The 17,856-nt window shown below is 36.7% G+C and overlaps 2 protein-coding genes across 4 annotated transcripts in view; one reads left to right on the forward strand and one right to left on the reverse strand.

Moving 5' to 3' along the window:
* Positions 1–2,058: 2,058 nt before the first annotated feature.
* On the forward strand, positions 2,059–2,840 carry PMCH (pro-melanin concentrating hormone). Its single transcript, XM_023504426.2, has 2 exons — positions 2,059–2,310; positions 2,628–2,840. The coding sequence occupies exons 1-2, from the start codon at positions 2,071–2,073 to the stop codon at positions 2,838–2,840; spliced, it is 453 nt and encodes a 150-aa protein (XP_023360194.1). The 5' UTR covers positions 2,059–2,070.
* PARPBP (PARP1 binding protein) overlaps positions 2,832–17,856 on the reverse strand; it is a 70,250-nt gene continuing 55,225 nt past the window's right edge. For all 3 annotated transcript variants that reach the window (XM_031940678.1, XM_003771080.3, XM_023504423.2), the window contains 3 exons: positions 17,675–17,756; positions 6,772–6,910; positions 2,832–3,879 (listed from right to left, as the gene is read on the reverse strand). In XM_031940678.1, the coding sequence (XP_031796538.1) occupies positions 3,536–3,879; positions 6,772–6,910; positions 17,675–17,756 (565 nt within the window). In that variant the 3' untranslated portion in view covers positions 2,832–3,535. The remainder of the gene's footprint in view (positions 3,880–6,771; positions 6,911–17,674; positions 17,757–17,856) is intronic.

The raw sequence follows: 17,856 nt of genomic DNA on the forward strand, positions 1-17,856 counted from the left end.
AATAAGTCTCACTTTGACTGAGGCTGCATCCACAGCATGAAGTATCTGTCTCTGTGTCATGGTGAGGGCTTCCTGGAAGTGCCCTGGATTTCCCCCCTCTACCCCCTTCTCTCAGATATAGAGCAAGTTCTCCAGATCTTTCCAGTGCACACAGTTCTGGGGGACTTCTGGAATTGTTCTGGGTCGGACCCAGGGGCTGCTGCTCCAGCTGGCAGCCACAATCCCACGTTCCATCCCACATCACCAAAGTAGTTACCATCTGCTATGAACTTTGAGACAATGGACAGTCCTCTGCTTATCTAAACCTTGGCATGAAAGCAACATGTAGGTCTGGGGTATCACTCATGACCAAAAGCTTCCGTGGTCTCCAACATCAATGCTGCCCACATTCACCATCAGAATTTCCTGCTCTTCTATCCACCAGGTTTGTCCAGTCAAGTGTCTGCTACTATCAACACCCTATTGCACTGTGACCAGGTCTGGCCCCGATCATCTTTCTCTTCAGTGTTAAAGCATCTGGGGAGGGCCTGACTATACTCCCCAAATCAGGATTTTCACTGCACTTTTATAATAATTCAGGTTGCTCATCTTACCTTCTGAGATGATCCTAGATTATATTCCTGCGGCAGGGGACAAAAAGACCCTAGCCGACCTCTGATCAATGTTAAGATGCCTTCAATAGCCAGGATGGTTCCTACCTTAGACCATCTGTCCAAAATTGCTGTAAGAAGGAAACCTTTAGAATCTAGCCTTTGCTTTAGGAATCTGCATAGTTTTAAGGAAAATACAAAGCCCATTCCCACTAATACTGGATGATGTCCTAGCCTTGTAGGTATGAAGTGAGCATGCTCTGGAGGACTGATTTGGGGCAGAGGGTAGTTAGCATTGGAAAGTTCTCTTTTTCTTACAAGAGAACAGATATTAAATTACTCTAATCATTTTTTATGTTTATAGCAGAGTCACTTTTAATAATCTAAACTTTTAGAATAAGACCATTGGTAGAACCCTCCCCTCATCTAGGAGAACATTGCAATGAGTGAACCTCTCTTATCCTGTAGATATTACCCAAAGTTAGAAATGATCAGAAGGGTCTCATTTAGGGTGAGGTTAAACTAACTTCCTCCTGCCAGGTGTAGAACTACTGCTAAAATTCAGGATACCCTAATGGTTGATGGAAATGTCCCCTGAAAATGACTTTTAATGGGTTGGATCAGAGAAGGCAAAGAAGGGAAGAAGAAAGAGAGAGAGGAAGATCTGGGTGCACTATAGTTATATTGATACTAAATGTACATACTGACAGTGGTGTTTGGGGAACTAAATTTTATCCAAAGGGAAAAAAAGAAAATATATCAATCAATCAACAACCATTTATTATGTGCCAGGCAATATGCTAAGCACTGAATACATAAAGAGAAAGAAAATATAGCAATATCCTGTGAAAGTATTTTTCCAGATACTGAGATAGACTACATAATGACATCAGATGTAATGCTTGAGTTATAAACTTGTTTACAATCATATGCATTTCAATCATCAGGGCTTTATTTTGTCAAGTGTTTATCAAAAAACTGTCACTTAAAAGCAATTACACCTTATTCAGGGATTAAAATGAAATAAAATCCTTCTACCTGTCATCTTTGAATAGTTGGGTTCTTAAATGCATTTAATCAGAAGGTAAGTTCTATTGAGAAGACGAGAATGAGCAGAGAGCCAGATGTCCTGTGGACTACATTAATAACATCCCATTTACAAAGAACGTCTAATCTATTGTACACTAAGCCTTCCACAAAGAAATTTAATCACACTCTGAGAAAATTCATGCTGGAGATTAAAAACTCTATAATGGCCAAACCTATGTAAGGTTTTAGCTACACAAAAGATAAGTGTCTTCGTTTGATGAGTCACTCAAAAAATGATAGATTTAAATCCTTGAAGTGGCTTCTCTTCACGGAGGTAAAACATATAAAAGCTAGGGACAGTGGAGGGAGGATATCATCTGGGAAGACTTTCTTTTCCAAGGCACGAGCATCAACACCTGTGTGATTCTCGAGAAACGGCAAACTACAGAAGATGGGTTTCTCATCCTACATGCTCATACTAACTTTGTCTTTTTTCTCTCAAGCATTTTTGCTTTCAGCATCAAAATCCATGAGAACCGTGGAGGACGACGCGCTCCTGACTCCATTTGGCCTGGGTAAATCCCTTCAGAAGGAAGACATGGCAGACAAATCTGGAGCTGTGCCTTCCCTTGAACATTATAAATCCGAGGAGGGTGGTTTTATCAATGAAGAGGAGAGCAGAAATCCAAAGGTATGAATCAGTATCTACTTTCCTAGTCTTTAAAATCAATAGGCATTTAAATCATATTTATCTGTCTTCTTAAAGCTCAACAAAAAATTATCTATGATTGAGAGTTTTGACTTTAATGTAATCTTATCGATGCCTCAATATCATCAGTGTGATATTATAAACCCTGGAAGGTTTTCAGTCCTACTAAAAATACTGTTCATCTTTTAAAAAAATTAAATGGATGTCACTAATTAGTATACACATATTCTACCATGAAATGACACTTTCATTTCATAATAAGAAAGCTGAAACATAATTCAACTTTTTCTTTTAAACAGAATGTAGGCTTCAAACATAGTTTCTTAAACCGTGGTCTGCCGTTGAACCTAGCTCTTAAGCAGCTCCCATATCTTGCACTGAAGGGATCAGTGGCTTTTCCAGCTGACAATGGAGTTCAGAATATTGAATCAACACAGGAAAGGAGAGAGATTGGGGATGAAGAAAACTCAGTTAAATTTCCAATAGGAAGGAGAGATTTTGACAGTGAGTAGTTTTATTTATTCAACTCAGACATCTTAAAAATTATGAAAAATGGGGAAATGGTTTTAGAAATAGGTAATTACAATAATATCAAATAGGAATACAATTGTAAAAATACAATTTTTAATATAAAGCACTCAGCTCACAATAAATAAACACTGATAAAATGATAGCAATTCTGGTTACTCAGAATTACATTAATCTAATTATTCTTTGATTTCTAAAATAGTTATTGCAATGTAGTCCCTTTTAACAGCCTAAATTTTTGGAATTTTTTTTTCCCTACAGTGCTCAGATGCATGCTGGGAAGAGTCTATCGACCTTGTTGGCAAATCTGATACCTGCAGGCTTCCATCTTCCTTTCCCAAGAAAACGAAGCTATTTGGATGCCAGTGAAACAAAACATGAAAGTTATTGTGCTTCATAAATGTAGATGTGGTCAATGTTTGTATTTTGGAACAAATGATTGAGATTTTTCCTGGATATACTAAATGTAAACATTTTGCTGTGTAATAAATCTCATGAAAATTCAGCATAATCATGACTCATTTGTCTAATTTGACCGACGGTAACATCTTCTATATTCCACATTTCAGTAGGGCAAAGCACTAATGCACCTGACGTGTTGATCTTTCCAAATCTTTTCATTGATTGCTTTTTGATTAATGACTAATACCCAAATGCCCAGAGACCAAAAGAGACAAATTCAAACTCTAAAAAACTGAGTTAATTTTGCCTGTCCTGCAATTAATTTGTTCTTGGTGGCTGGTTTGCAGCCTTTTGCTGCTGATCTGGCTAGAATTTTATTTGATTTTTTCTGTGGACTGCTTGATGTCTTAGGGATCTTACTCATTTGGGGCTGAGACAGTTCATTTTCATGAATACAGAGGCCACTGTCACTGTTCAAATCCACCTGTTTCCTCTTGGGGGCCTTGTTTCCTGTCTGATCACTTGATTTTTTGGATACTTTTTCACTTTTACTCCTGTTCAGCTGAACATTTCCAGAACTTGTTCCAAGGGTTGGTTCTCCATCAGATGAATTCATGCCTTCTATTGTGCAAGAGGTATTAAAAAAAAAGAGAGAGAAAGAAAGAAAAATAAATACCTATTAGGTACTATTGCCCTGAAGAATTCAAACCAGGTTAACACATTCAAAGTTTATATGTTTTCATCAAACATTATATAAAGCCGGATCAGCTGATTAACTAAATAAGAATGCTATGAAGGGACGGGGTATCTAATGTAAATTCATTCCTATCCAACTCCTCTATCTTCAGTTCTTATCACTTTATATCACCTAATTTTGTTTTCCACCAAATACTTTCTTTTAACAAACAATCTGTTTATAATTTCTTCTTGTCCCAAGGGTCACTTATGGGAAAATATTTTAAATGTTTAACTCTCTATGACTTTGAACTAGTTTGCAATTAATCTTAAAAGTAATTATGCCACAAAATTTAGTACATGTTTAAAAATATTAGCCAGTTTCATTTTACATAGCATCTCCATCCTACTTTTGGCGAGGGTTAATCTAGACCTAGGATTTCACTGCTAGAGGGAATTCCCAGCATGGAAACTCTACTGGTAAAAACTGGCAAATTATTTGCAGCTTAGTAGAGAGCTGCCTGGGACAACAGGAGGTGAAAAGACATATTCTTGGTCATGTAAGCAATAAGTGACAAAGGCACATCTTGCAGCCATATGTTCCTAAATTCTAAGACTGGCTTACTATTCACTAACACCAAGTTTCTTCTTATATTACTACATTATTTAAAAGAATTTTGTAATACCCCCACTTAAAAGTTAAGCCTGGTGGGAAAAAACATGGCCACAGATAAGTAAAACATTATATTTGGGAAAGATAAATTCTCGTGGAAAAGTGATGTGTTCCATGTTGGATAAATTGTTTTTAAGATGTCAACTGGACACCCAGGAATCAGTGTCTAGACTGGAGTCCCAAAGAGAGATTAAAGCTGGCTTTATGCATTTGAGATTAGTATGCCTAAAGATAAAAAACTGAACCCAAGGGAGTAAATGAACTCACCAAGGGAAAGGGTATACAGATAAGACTAGGGTCCAGAGTGGGCTCTTGATGGATGGTAATCCAACAAAGGTAATTGAAAAGTGGCCAGAGAGGTAGAAAGAGAAATGAAAAACAAGTCACAGAGGCCAAGGAGGAAAAAGGAACATCCATATGGAAGAGGATAATGTATAGTGGCAAGTATTATGAACACCTTAGAGCAGAAAGGGCCATTGAATTTATTTAAAAGATCACATAATATTGATGAAATAACAATATTATGGAGTGCTGATAGGGTGAGAAGCCAGATGAGAAGGTGGCAAAATACAACTGAGTAATAAAGAAGCAAAGACTGTTAATAAGGCCTCTTCTTTTTAGAATAGGGATTGGTCACCCTTTTTTTTGTCAGGGACCCTGGTAAAATTGATGGAACTCTTCTCCAAATCATGTTTTTGAATAAATGAAATTTTAAATTTTGCATCTTTAAATGCAATTTTTTTCCCCAAGATCTTGAAAATTCGTCCATGGAAACCAAGCTAAGAATTTCTGTCCTAGAACCCTGGAGGTAAAAGAGAAGAGAGATCTAGAAAGCCAGCTTGAGGAGATGTCAGCGTGAAGTAAAGGTTTCTAAGGAGAAGATCTGTAGTCAGTGGAGAAGGAGCAAAATGATAGGGAGAGATGGAAATGAAAGAGAGGAAAACATTCATGGAGCAAGATCCTGGAGGAATCTGGGGGGAATAAGATCAAGGGTTTAACCTTAGCAAATATAAGAACCTTCTTTTGCTTAGAGACTGGAGCAAAAGGAGAGGATGAATAAATATGTGGAGGGACATAACGTACAAAAGACAAGAAATGAGAGAACTGGTGACAAATAATCTTGATTTTCTCAACAAAGAATAATATTATCTGTTAGCAAACAAGAAAAGGCATCAGTAGAGGCTTGGAAGAGAAAGGAATTTTAGGATAATCATTGCATGGAATGGGAATGAGAATCGATCAGAAAAGAAAAGGATTTCCATTAAACAAGAAGACTGTGAATGAGAGATGATAAAAAATGAATCAGTAATGGAAATTGTCAGCACTGTTAACTGCCTCCTTTCAGAAACATTCAGCATCTTCTGCCTAGACTCAGAGAAGGCAAATAGGGGAAATCGAGACTAGAGTTGAGTGACAAGTATTAGGGCAACAAGGAATTCAAGGGTAGAAGATGCTAGATCATTGAACTGGTTCACTGTAGGATTTAGACCATTTAGAGAGGAAAGTAAAGGCAGAGAAGGGATGATAGACTGGGAGAATAAGTAGGTGGGGAATCACGTAGACAGGCATAAAATGAATATAGAGTTTTCAGTGAGGATAAAGGATAGGTTTAAGAAGAATAAGACATAGTAAGCTGCCTTGCAATAAAGAAAACATGGTCACAGAGAAAAATTTAAATTTATATGTATGTATAGGATAATTCTTTAAGTCGGGGGTGAGGAACATTTTTATTGCCAAGGGCCATTTGGATATTTATAACATTTTTCACCGGCTATACAAAATTATCAACTTACAAAACTCAAGCAATGGGAGGTTGTTGTACCTAGCTTTTAGGTCCTCATCACTGTTACCTTAGCAAATGATTTTATGGGCCAGATGTTCCTCACCCTTGCTTTAAATGAAGAACAAAAATGATATGTAAAATACTCCCAATTTTTTTTTTAATTTATGAAGTTTAAGATCAATCAAAAGTTCAAGTGGAATGTTCTTTGCATGTGCAAATTGTTATATAGATTCACTTAAGCAAAGCAAAACATTCTGTTTCATTTAAAGCAATGTGTGCTTTCAGGATAAATTTCTAATCATTTAAAAAACTTAAGTCCATTTTGCTTTCCATTCCACTCTTAGCTCAGAGTTAACTGTTCCGATAATACGACAGCAATTACCAGTAAGGGCAATCCGCAGGAGAGTTGTAGACGCTGGCTCTTCTGTGGAATGATTCCTATTGCTGCATCTTTCATAGCTAGTCATGAAATCATCCTTGTAGGTGCAAGCAAATTGGGATCTTATTAAGGTTTGTTTCATCTGGTAAAGAACAGAAGAAAACGAACAATTATTCATAGGCTTATTGTCCAACTAATATTCATCTCATAATAATCTTCAAAATTCTTCTAATCAATAGAAATTTTGTTCAGCTTGAGTCCTGAAATTTTTTTCTGATGGCGTGCTTCCTATTCCCTGTGTGATCTTGGACAGGTCACTTCTCACCAAGACCCCAGTTTTCCTCACTGATAAATCAAAGGAGCTGAACTAGACAATCTAAGGTCTTTTCCATAAGATCTGTGAGCTTATGAATTCTTACAATCAATTTGCTTTTTTTTCCCTAGTCTAAAATCAGTGATCCTGAATTAAGAAAGTAAAATAATTTCAGAGAAAAGTATGCACCATGGACAGTATGTAGATATCTCAAGAAAATCTAAATCTGACAATTTGGGGGTCATTGGGAAAACAACACCTTGAATTAAAACTAAATTATGCAATGAATGACATCTAATGATCATTAGTGCATTCTATCATTGAGTTATTGCATTCTATGACTGCTAACCTTTTGGAGATGGTTGAAAAATTCAGTGTCAGTAAGAACCGAGTCTGAATCCTGCCTGAGACATTTAATTTAACCTTGCACAAGTCACTTAACTTCCTTCTGCCTCAATTTCCTCATATGTAAAATGGGGAAAATAATAGCACCTATCCTAGAGGGCTGTTATGAAGATATAACAAAAGAATACAGGAAAAGTGGTCCACAAACCTTCAAGTGCTTTATAAATGTTAACTATTATCTTGGTTAAGAGTACTTTGGAGTACACTGGAGTTCACTGAAGTAAACAACTGTGAACCTTTCCAAAGACAATGGCAATGATCCCCACACCAAAAAGAAATGCTCTTCAGTCATGCATTAAACAAAATGAGAACAAGCTTCCATTCAGAGGGCACAGAGAAGCAGCCAATTTTTTCCAACAGCAGCCCATAACCCTAAAGGATAAAGGACTTTTATATCTCCCAGACTTGAATTTCCCCTGCCTATGACATCATCTTTTCCCACTAGCCCACTAAAAATCACTTTTGATTTGCCTCAATTACATGAGATGTTTTGCTTTCATTGATGTCTCTTGTTAAAGACAAAAACAAAATATATTCCCCCAACCCCCCCCCACCACACACACACACACACACACACACACATACTGCACAAAAAAGATTATGAAAGTGGTTTTTGCTATCACACAATACTGGTTGTCAAATTCACAGATGTACAAAGTTAGGCAGGATAACCAAGGAAACAGATGCCAGAAGCCAGATTCAAAAAGATTTCAACAGGCTAAAACAAGGAGCCAAAAGCAACAAGATAAAATTTATTAGGGCTAAATGCAAAGTCCTGCGCCTAGGTTCAAAAAATTACTAACTACATAAGAACAAAAGGGATCTACTTTAATAGCCTTTCAAAGGGGAGAAGATAGAGTGATTTTAGTCAACTGTAAGTCCAACATTGCCAATACTGTGATGGAGCTGCCAAGAAAGTAATTTTAATCCTCAGGTCCATTAAGAGAAGTATATACTGGATAATGGTGAGGTAATAGTTCCATTATTCTTTGCAATGGTCAGGCTACACTTGGAGTATATGCTCAGCTTTAAATACCACGTTTAATGGACACCCAGACAAGCTGGAGAATATCAATGACTAAGATGGTGAAAAGTCTGAAAATCAAGTCATATAGGGAAGAGTTAAATGACGGGGGATGCTATTCAGAGTAGAACTGAGGAGATGAGAATAGCCTTTAATATATTGGAAAACTGTTATCATGGAGAAGAAATAAGTTTATTTTTATTGTAGCTCCATTAAATGCATTACATATTAAATGTAACTCTGAAGGCCTGAACTGAAACCAATGAGTAGAAGATTAAAAGAAGTCAATACTCTCTTAATAAAATAAAGGACTTTTTAAACAAGTAACATAATCCAGAAATGGAATATAAATTCTTGAGGGCAAGAACTTCCCAGTGCAAAACAGGGTCGTACACATAGCAGACTCTTAATAAATGCACTTTGATTTGAACTAGTTGGAATAAGTCATATGGTGAAATACAGAGATTTGTCACTCAAAATGTCTAAGAGGGGCTAGCTGGATTCCCATCAGGGATATCAGAGAAGGAATTCCTGAACTGGGAAGGAGGCTGAACTCTCTAGGGTCCATTCACACAATAAGGTTCTATTAATTCTACTCCCAAATTGGGGGGAAATGTTAAGTTGCTGCATTAGATTGTATTTATAACTTAAATAGAGGCTGCTTTTCCTTTGTTCATAAAAATTGAATTTCTGTTCACAAGATTAGTGGTTACTTAGAATTGAGATTGCTTCCTGTTGCAAATTTTCCAAATCTCTCTGTTTATTTGTATTGGAATCACAAATAGGCAAAACAATTCTCTCTTGAAGCAGCTTTTGAAGTGCTAAACAACTGAGAATAATGTCCAGATTCATGCGTGGCTGTTCAAATCATTTCATGTTTGAGTCACATGAGAAGAAGAGATCGAATTTTGCTCTCAGAGTGGTTTCCCCTCCCCCTCCCCCAACTCTTTGGAAAGATTTCCACGTGCAGTAAAATTGCAATGAACTTCAAGTTTGCCAGGAATTGGTAAAGTCCTTTTGCCACAAACTGTTTTTAAACTGAAATTTTTAGGAGGTTCCCAGTTTGAGGAAAATAGTACCTCATATAGGAAAGCCTGACTCTGGTTATATTAAGGAGAAGAATGAGTCAAGCTACTAAAAAGCAACTATTATCCTAAGTCAACTGTATTAACAGTGAAATGGAGTTTTTCTTTGGGAAAAAAAAAGTTTTACTGATGTCTTTTGTCATTCCATCAGTCATTTGGAAGAAAGGAGAAGAAGGCCCCTTTCCAGACGGAACTCTCAAGGGACTCAAGAAAAACAGTTAAGAAAGGATGGCCAATGATAGAACATCAGACAATGTATACATTCTATTCTATCTAGCAGTTCCCTGACAGGTTTCCATGCCATAACAACAACAGTAATAGCTAATATTTGTATAGTGCCTATTATATAATCAGGCATTGTTCTAAAAGCTTTACAATGATCTCATTTGATCTTCATAATAACGCTGGGAGGCAGATGCTGTTATCAGCCCTAATTTACAAATGAGGAAACTGAGGCAGACACAGGCTAAGTGATTTGCCTAGGGATCCACAACTAGTAAGCATTTGAAGTTGGATTTGAACTCTGGTCTTTCTGACTCCAAATGTATATTTAATTATATATTCTCTAGGACCATTATTTTGGGGGTTGGGATTTCAATTATTGAGAGTGCAAACTTCTTTAGGATTTTTTTTCTTTTATGTTGTGTATAATACTCTTTTGGCTCTGGTTACTTTGCTCTGTACCATTTCATTCAAATCTTCCAACATATCTCTGAACTCCTTATAACTGCCCTTTCTTATGAAATCATGTTTCATTACAATCATAGGGCACAGTTTTTACAACCATTACCCAACTGATTCACACCCCTTTCATTACCAGTACATTGTTACCAGAAGGGGTGCAACTTTTAAGTAGTATGACTCAAACACTTTTGTGTCCGCCGGACATCCCTGGAGCCCAGCGGCAAGATCACTGGATAAAAGGCTACAGACAGGTTAGTGCCTTTTCTTGTATAATTTCAAACCAATATTCAGAACAACTGGATCAATTTGCAGCTTCACTAAAAATATATTGTCGTGTCAGTCTTCCCATAACCTCACATCATCTTTGACAATTTTGGGGTGTGAAGTGAAACAGCAAATTCTGTTGTTGTTTAATTTAATTTGCATCTCTCTTCTTGTTAATGCACTAGAGAATATGTTCAAATAATCATTTATATTTGGAATGAGTTTTTAAGAGTTAAGACTAATAAATCTTTAAATTTAAAATGATTAATATCTTTTTACATTTAACTGTTTTCTTTTTGTGTGTGTTTGTTTGCAGAGGCAATTGGGGTTAAGTGAAACCCCAGGGTCATACAGCTAGGAAGTGTTATTAAGTGTCTGAGGTCAGATTTGAACTTGGGTCCTCCTGATTTCAGGGCTGGTGCTCTATTCACTGCACCACTTAGCGGTCCCCTTTTCTTTCTATCAGTACTATATTCCCACATAAAAATTAAAATAAATTTTCTTTTTTTTTAATTAAAAATAAATTTTCCTGTGTATAACAAGCTCTTTTTACATTAGCAAATTTAAGGAAATAGATGGCACAGTAGATAGTGAACAGGGGCCTGGAGTAAAAAAGGTTTGAGTTCAAGTCTTCCCTCATTTATTAGTTGTGTGATCTTTGTACATATCCCACTTAAATCTCTATTTGCCTTACTTTCTCAACTATAAAATGGGGATAATAATATTACCAACCTTCCAGGGTTATTATGAAGATCAAATGAAGTAATATTTGTAAAGAACTTAACATACTCCTGGTGGTACATCATAGTTGTCATTATATAAATATTAGCTGTTATTATTATTTATATTTTTCCACCTTACTATTACTATCATTATTAATTACAATTAGTTTACCTTCATTTATTCTCTTTTAACATTTCTAAATTTACTACCATTCCAGATAGAATTGCAGCCAGTTTTGGTTTAATTCAAGTCATCAATTATTCCAAGTTGTTTATATTGGAAAAAGTAAGAATTACCCTTTTCAGTTAACTTCTAATTTTTGGTTCTGTATAGACTTCAAAGTAACAATTCATGTTTGACTGTGACTAATGCAAAGTAAACAAAGGGAAAACACAAAAATCTCACAGTTTGGATATATTTTTGGTTTAATTCCTACTCTTAAGTATTCTTTATGGGAATACTATGAATGCATCAATTGACCATCTGCAGCATTTGACAGTACTGACTACCTCCTCCTTCTTAAGCCTTCCCTTAGCTTTCGTGACACTCTACTGTCCTGTACATTCTCCTATTCTTGACTCCCATTCGCCTCACTCCTCACTGTAATGAGGAAATGCTAGTTTTTTGTTTTTCTTTGTATTCCCATCATTTAGCACAGTTCCTGGCACACAGTACGGGCTTAGTAAGTAACATGTGACTGATATGAAAGGCAGCAAACATGGTGTGGTGGAAAGGAGTTGGAGCTGAGCACATGGACAAAAGTATCAAGAGTGATACTTTCTCCTCATTGGATAAGTCACTCTCTGGGATGCAGAAGAAGAAGACAATCTGCGTTGTGTTTACCTGTTCTGTGAGAGACATTTATCATTTTATAAGCAGCTTGCTTGAAGAGAAAGTCTGACCAACAGATTTCCCTATTAATCAGAAAACTCATTCAAGCCATTCCAACTCAGTTATAGTAATGATGGCACAAAGAATGAGACACTCCAGGGCAACAAAGGAAACAGTGCCCACAGGCTTTAATTATGGTTCTGAACTGTGTATCAAAAGGAACACTGGTAATGTGGGCACATTAAGGAAAATGACTTCTCTGAAAAACTAAGGACATTCCCCCTAGATCAGGTCAAAGGCTCTGATGACTCAGGGGATTAAGAATATATACAGTGTTTTCAAATTCTAATCTGGTCAGAGATTCCAGGAAGGCCATGGACAGACACCATACCAGATTTTCATTTTTGTAACATAATGAAGGCCTGAGGGCTACAGGCTTAAAGAAGGCCTTTAGTCTTTTTCCAACTCTGATCAAGGGACAGGTCATGATGTCAAAATACCCAACTTAATTTGCGCAGCTAAAAAAAACAGCTTTTCTTGGATCTAGTAACATCCACATTCTTTCCCTCTTCAAGGCTTAAATCTAAATCTTTGATTTCTCCCTCAACTTCTCAAACTAGCTATTATCAAATCTTGCCTTCTCTCCTACCACAGGTACCGCTGTCTCTTATTCAAAGGATCTACTTAAGATAACATATGTAAAGCAGTTGGCAAATGTTAATCTACAAATGCCACGTATTATTAGCTATTATTGCTCAGGCCCTTGGAAGATCAGAGAAAGATTATCCCTCCTATCTTCTCCCTTCAAATTCTTCTCAATCTGGGCTGCACAATGCTGCTATATTTATTTTCCTCAAACAGGGCTATTTATGTTCTAAAATGGGACCCTATCGCCTAGAGCATCAAGTTCAAGCCTGGTATTCATGGCCTGCCAAAAACTGGACCCTATCATATCTCTACTACTTTATTTTCTACTACTTTCCATTGCTTTTCCTGCTGTTTCCTGTCTAGGCCCTTGCTGGTGCTGTTGGCCCTGAGCCAGAATGGTGTCTCTTCCTTTCCATCTCCCACCCATTCTTCAAGACCCAATTCAAGTTTGATCTCTTTCTAGAGGCCTTCTTGGACTACAATTATTACAGAACCAGAGATTTAGAGCTGGAAACGATCTCAGAGAATGACTAATTCATCCCCCTCATTTTCTAAAGAGTCTTTCTGATTCCAAGTCCAGGGTTCTTCTATCCATACCTGCTACTTCTCTAACCTTCTAATTAATATTACAGAAATTGGGAATTCCAAGAAATCTCAGGGATCATGCATTCCAACTTCTTAGGCACTTAGGTGGCTCAGTGGATAAGAACTCTGAGCCCACAGCTGGGGAAAACTAAGTTCAAATCTAGCCTCAAACATTTTCTAGACCCTAAGCAAGTCAATTCATCTCTGTCTGCCTCAGTTTCCTCAACTGTAAAATGGGGATAATAATAGCACCTATCTCTCAGGGTATTGTGAGAATCAAATGAAATATTATTTGTAAAGTGCTTAGCACAGGGCCTGGCACATAGTAGGTGCTTAATAAATGCTTGTTTCCTTCCTTCCATTTGCACAGAGCCGAGTCTGTTTTGGAAGCTAACGGCCTATTCACTTATTTCTAGCTGGCATCAGATCATACTTCCCATTAATCCATTCTAGACAGCGTGAGACATTTTGCTATACTCCCAGCCATCCATGTATACTCTCCCTAACTTGTCTCTCTATCCTTCCCCGTCCCCCCCCCCCACCACCACCTTTCCCACATACAAACTCTTCCCACCTCCTTCTCAGGAATTGGTTATCACAATACCAGTTCTGCTTCTGAAAATGGTGGAATGATCAACCGATTGCCCTATGGCTTCACTCAGCATCCCCGTGCCTCCTTTCCTGGCCCACTCCTCTCCTCTATAGATTGCTTTGAGGACAGGAGAAGCACGGGACAGGAGAGAGTCCCAATTTTTAACACTAGAAAGAATTTAATGCCTTTTCATTCATCCAGAGAGTAGAGTCAGAATAATATAGGATATTGACCAAGATATACAAGATAGGCAGCTCACAAATGAGTCGCCAAACATGCCAACTCTCCAAAATTTAGTCTCATTTCCTACTTAAAAATACACTTTGCAAGACAGAGTTTCAACTGTAGAGAAGAGATTCTTTTCATAACTGAAAATGAAATTTTGTATCAAGAGAGTCAGTGAAAAAGCGTTTATAAGATACAAAACTTCCCATCCATAGTTAGCTCAATGACACTGTTTTCTTTTACAATTTTGTCATTCCAACAAGTGCTGAGTGGCGCCATGGGGAAATCAGTTGATCCTTCCATCATTTCCAGAAGCAGAGCTGGTATTGTGACTAGACTTGAGTTACAGGCTATATGCTGACATCTTGCTCTTTTTGCTCATTATCCTTTGCCACAGTGGGTGAGGAGGGAGGGAGGAAAAAGTATGGAAGAAATGCTTTGACTTTTGCCTCTATCCCATTGCTCTGGTAGTATCTATTCAGAACTCACCTAATCTCTGGAGGCTAACTCCCAGCAAATAACCAGTCACAAAGGAGGTTGTGTTGTTTAATGGGAAGTGATAAAGGACCAAGTCCTGCTAATACACACATACCTTTACCATGATCTCTTAAGATCTATTCCACCTCTGGCCGGAAGCTCCCCACCCCTTCTACTTTGGAAACTGGCCATCTATGGAGACATCTACTCCCTTTCCCTTATGTGAGATCCAGACTTGGGAAGCAAGCCATTACAGCGCCATTTCCCCTAAAGAAAGTCCATTACTCTTCTGTTTACCCCTATAGGTACACACTTCAATGTGTCCCTCCATTAGTGGCCCTTCTAGAAAAAGACTAGCCTCCTATATTCCTTTCCTCCATCCAAGTCTTTTCCCCTCCCTCTTCTTGCCCTGCTCTACAAAATCTTACATACATATGTTCAGACTAGAAAAATGATTATTCTTTCTCTGCTCAAACCCATGGCAAACAGGAATGCATCTCTAGCTCCCCTCAAACTCTTCTCTCTCATATTGATCTTGAGTGACTTCCCTGTTTTATCTTTACTCATCCATTTTTGAGGAAATGTGGATTTCAGTCTGCCAAAAAGTAATCCAATTCTCGTCCATTCCTTCTCCTTCTGCTTTTAGCTAGCTTCCCTTAAATCTTTATCCTCGTAAATCCTTTTGTCCCTAGATAGTTCTACTTTGTTTTCTTTTTGGCCTTTAGTTACTGTTTTAAAAAGGTGTGTATGTGGAAGGGGGTTTAAGTCTTATCTTACCTTAGAAAGCTGAACTGATTTATGGTTTGGTCTTTTCTTGTTCATTGTACCTTCTTATAGATAATAAATGTAGGATGAAAGATTGGTTGAATGATTTAGAATTTAATTTTGGCTTCTTTTGGAAGAATCAAGCAAATGTTTCTTCTATGTTGAAATTCATTTCTTTTTTAACCAATGCTCAGCTTTCTAGATTATTTTATTTGGGGATACATAACAATTTTTCCCTTGATTTCTCTTAGAAAAGTAGTCCTAGACTATTTAAATAAATAATCATTCCTTGATAACTCAAAGTCTTTCTCTTAGCTACTTTTAGCTATTTTAATAACTAGTTTAATATTTCAATATTCTTTTTTTTTGGCATTGAATTACAGAACTCCATGCCTTGATATTTCTGTACAGATATGTACAGATCTTGTATTGATTTGTACAGATCCTGATGATGACTTCTTTGTTCTCTTTTTTTTACTATTTATAAAGGACAGTTCTGTTGAGACTTTCTAGAATGCTATAATCTAATTTCATGAATGACCTTTTCTGAGACTCTTACGATCTTTACATATATCTATAAAATTGTTACTTCAGCTCTCATAAAATATATATGTTTTTTCAACATGATTCCTTTTGTTATTGTTCTGCTTAATTTTATTCCATTTATTTATCAATTTCCAAGTATGCCATTTTTTCTAATAGACACTACTATTTCAAAAAAAAAAAAAAAATTCTCTCATCCTTAACAGTCTACCCTCAAACTTATTGCTTTCTTCTTTAAATATCCTGAGCCCTCCACAAATTTCCTCTAAATTTCTTCCTATAATACTTCAATTTCTTATTTAAACAACCCTAGAGTTTCTTGTTCCATGATTTCTAGGGATTCTGTGTAATTATTATCTTTATTTTTCATTACAAGATTTTTGTTTAGTTTTCATAACACTGTAATACCAATTCATTGCACTGTGATCTTTTATTACTTGCTTGCTCATTTTTCTCTTTCTAGATGATTTTCACTGTTGTTTTTTTGTCTAGTTTATATCCAATCTCTCGAGAGGCTAGGTGGTGCCATAGTGGATAAAGCATTGGACTTGGAGTTAGAACAACTTATCTTCCTGAGTTCAAATCTGGCCTCACATTCTTATTAGCTAGGTGACTCTGGGCAAGTCACTTAATCCCCTTTGCCTTAGTTCCTCAACTGTAAAATGAGCTAAAGAAAGAAATGACAAACCACTCCAGTATCTTTACAAAAAAAAAAAAAAATTAAATAGGGCCACAAAGAGTCAAACAATCAAACAACACCTTTCTCCTGACCTTCTGGTCATCTGCCATCTTTCCTCTGTTCTCATCATCATTCCTCTGCCTTTGTCCTTCCTTTGCCATATGGTTAAGGTGGATGAGTGGGAGTTTCAGGTAGTTTCACTCTCCACTATGATCTCAGAAGGTTTTAAATACCAGAGGTATTCTCCACCTTCTTCCCTTTGTGGTGCACTTTTAATTACAATAAATGTGGCACACATCTCATTGTTTTGAGGTTGCAGAACCAGAAATTGGGGCTGAAGATAAATCACCATCTTTCAGATCACACGATGCCTTTAACTGCATAATAGTCCATAAGATCCCAGTGGAGAAGGTTCATTATTGATTGGGGAAATCAAAAAGAGACATTTGAACTGGGTTTTAAAGGATCATTAGATTTTCGCCAAACAGAGAGGTTGAGCAGAAGGCCTTCTAGGAACCTTGATCCGTGGTTTAAAAAAAAAAAAGGTACTGGGACAGAAAACCAAAGATATTACAAATATAAATAATGGAGAAAGTATATGTCCGAGAGTCAGAAGCTCTGGGCTAGAGCCCTTGCTGTACCACATACTCCCAACTCGTATGACCTTGAAAAGTCATTTAATCTCACTGGGTCTCAGTTTCCTCATCTGTAAAAGAAAAGGGTTGGACAAGGAGACCTCTAAGATCCTTTCCTGGGGAAAAAAAAAAATCTATGGATTTACCATCTTTTATGCTTCATTTCCTCTCCTGTTTTCCTTCTTTGAAATCATGAAAGACTTAAATAGCAAGTGGTATATTAACCAGGACTGCAGAAAGAAAGAATTTTCATAGTTGTCAACTTAAAAATTTACCACATATTTTTTAAAATTGATTTTCCAAATGTGTTGCTTGTATTTACCCTGTATCACCTTTATATAATACACTAATAGATGTTTTTGGTTATACTTCATTTTTACAATAATATAATTTTGTGTATAACTTTATTCATATTAATCATACTATACCTTTATTTTTTTCTCTTCCATTGATTTCTGAACACGTTCTCTTAAAGGCTTGATCAGAAATTCATTTGCTTGTATTGGAGAACTGAATAAAAAAGAATTAGAGAGTGATAAAATATCTTATATTTTTAAAGGTGACTTTTTTTTAGTCTACTTTTCTTTACAGAAAGGAGCATTTTTGTGAT

This window comes from Sarcophilus harrisii, chromosome 5, assembly GCF_902635505.1.
Source record: "Sarcophilus harrisii chromosome 5, mSarHar1.11, whole genome shotgun sequence".
Taxonomy (NCBI): domain Eukaryota; kingdom Metazoa; phylum Chordata; class Mammalia; order Dasyuromorphia; family Dasyuridae; genus Sarcophilus; species Sarcophilus harrisii.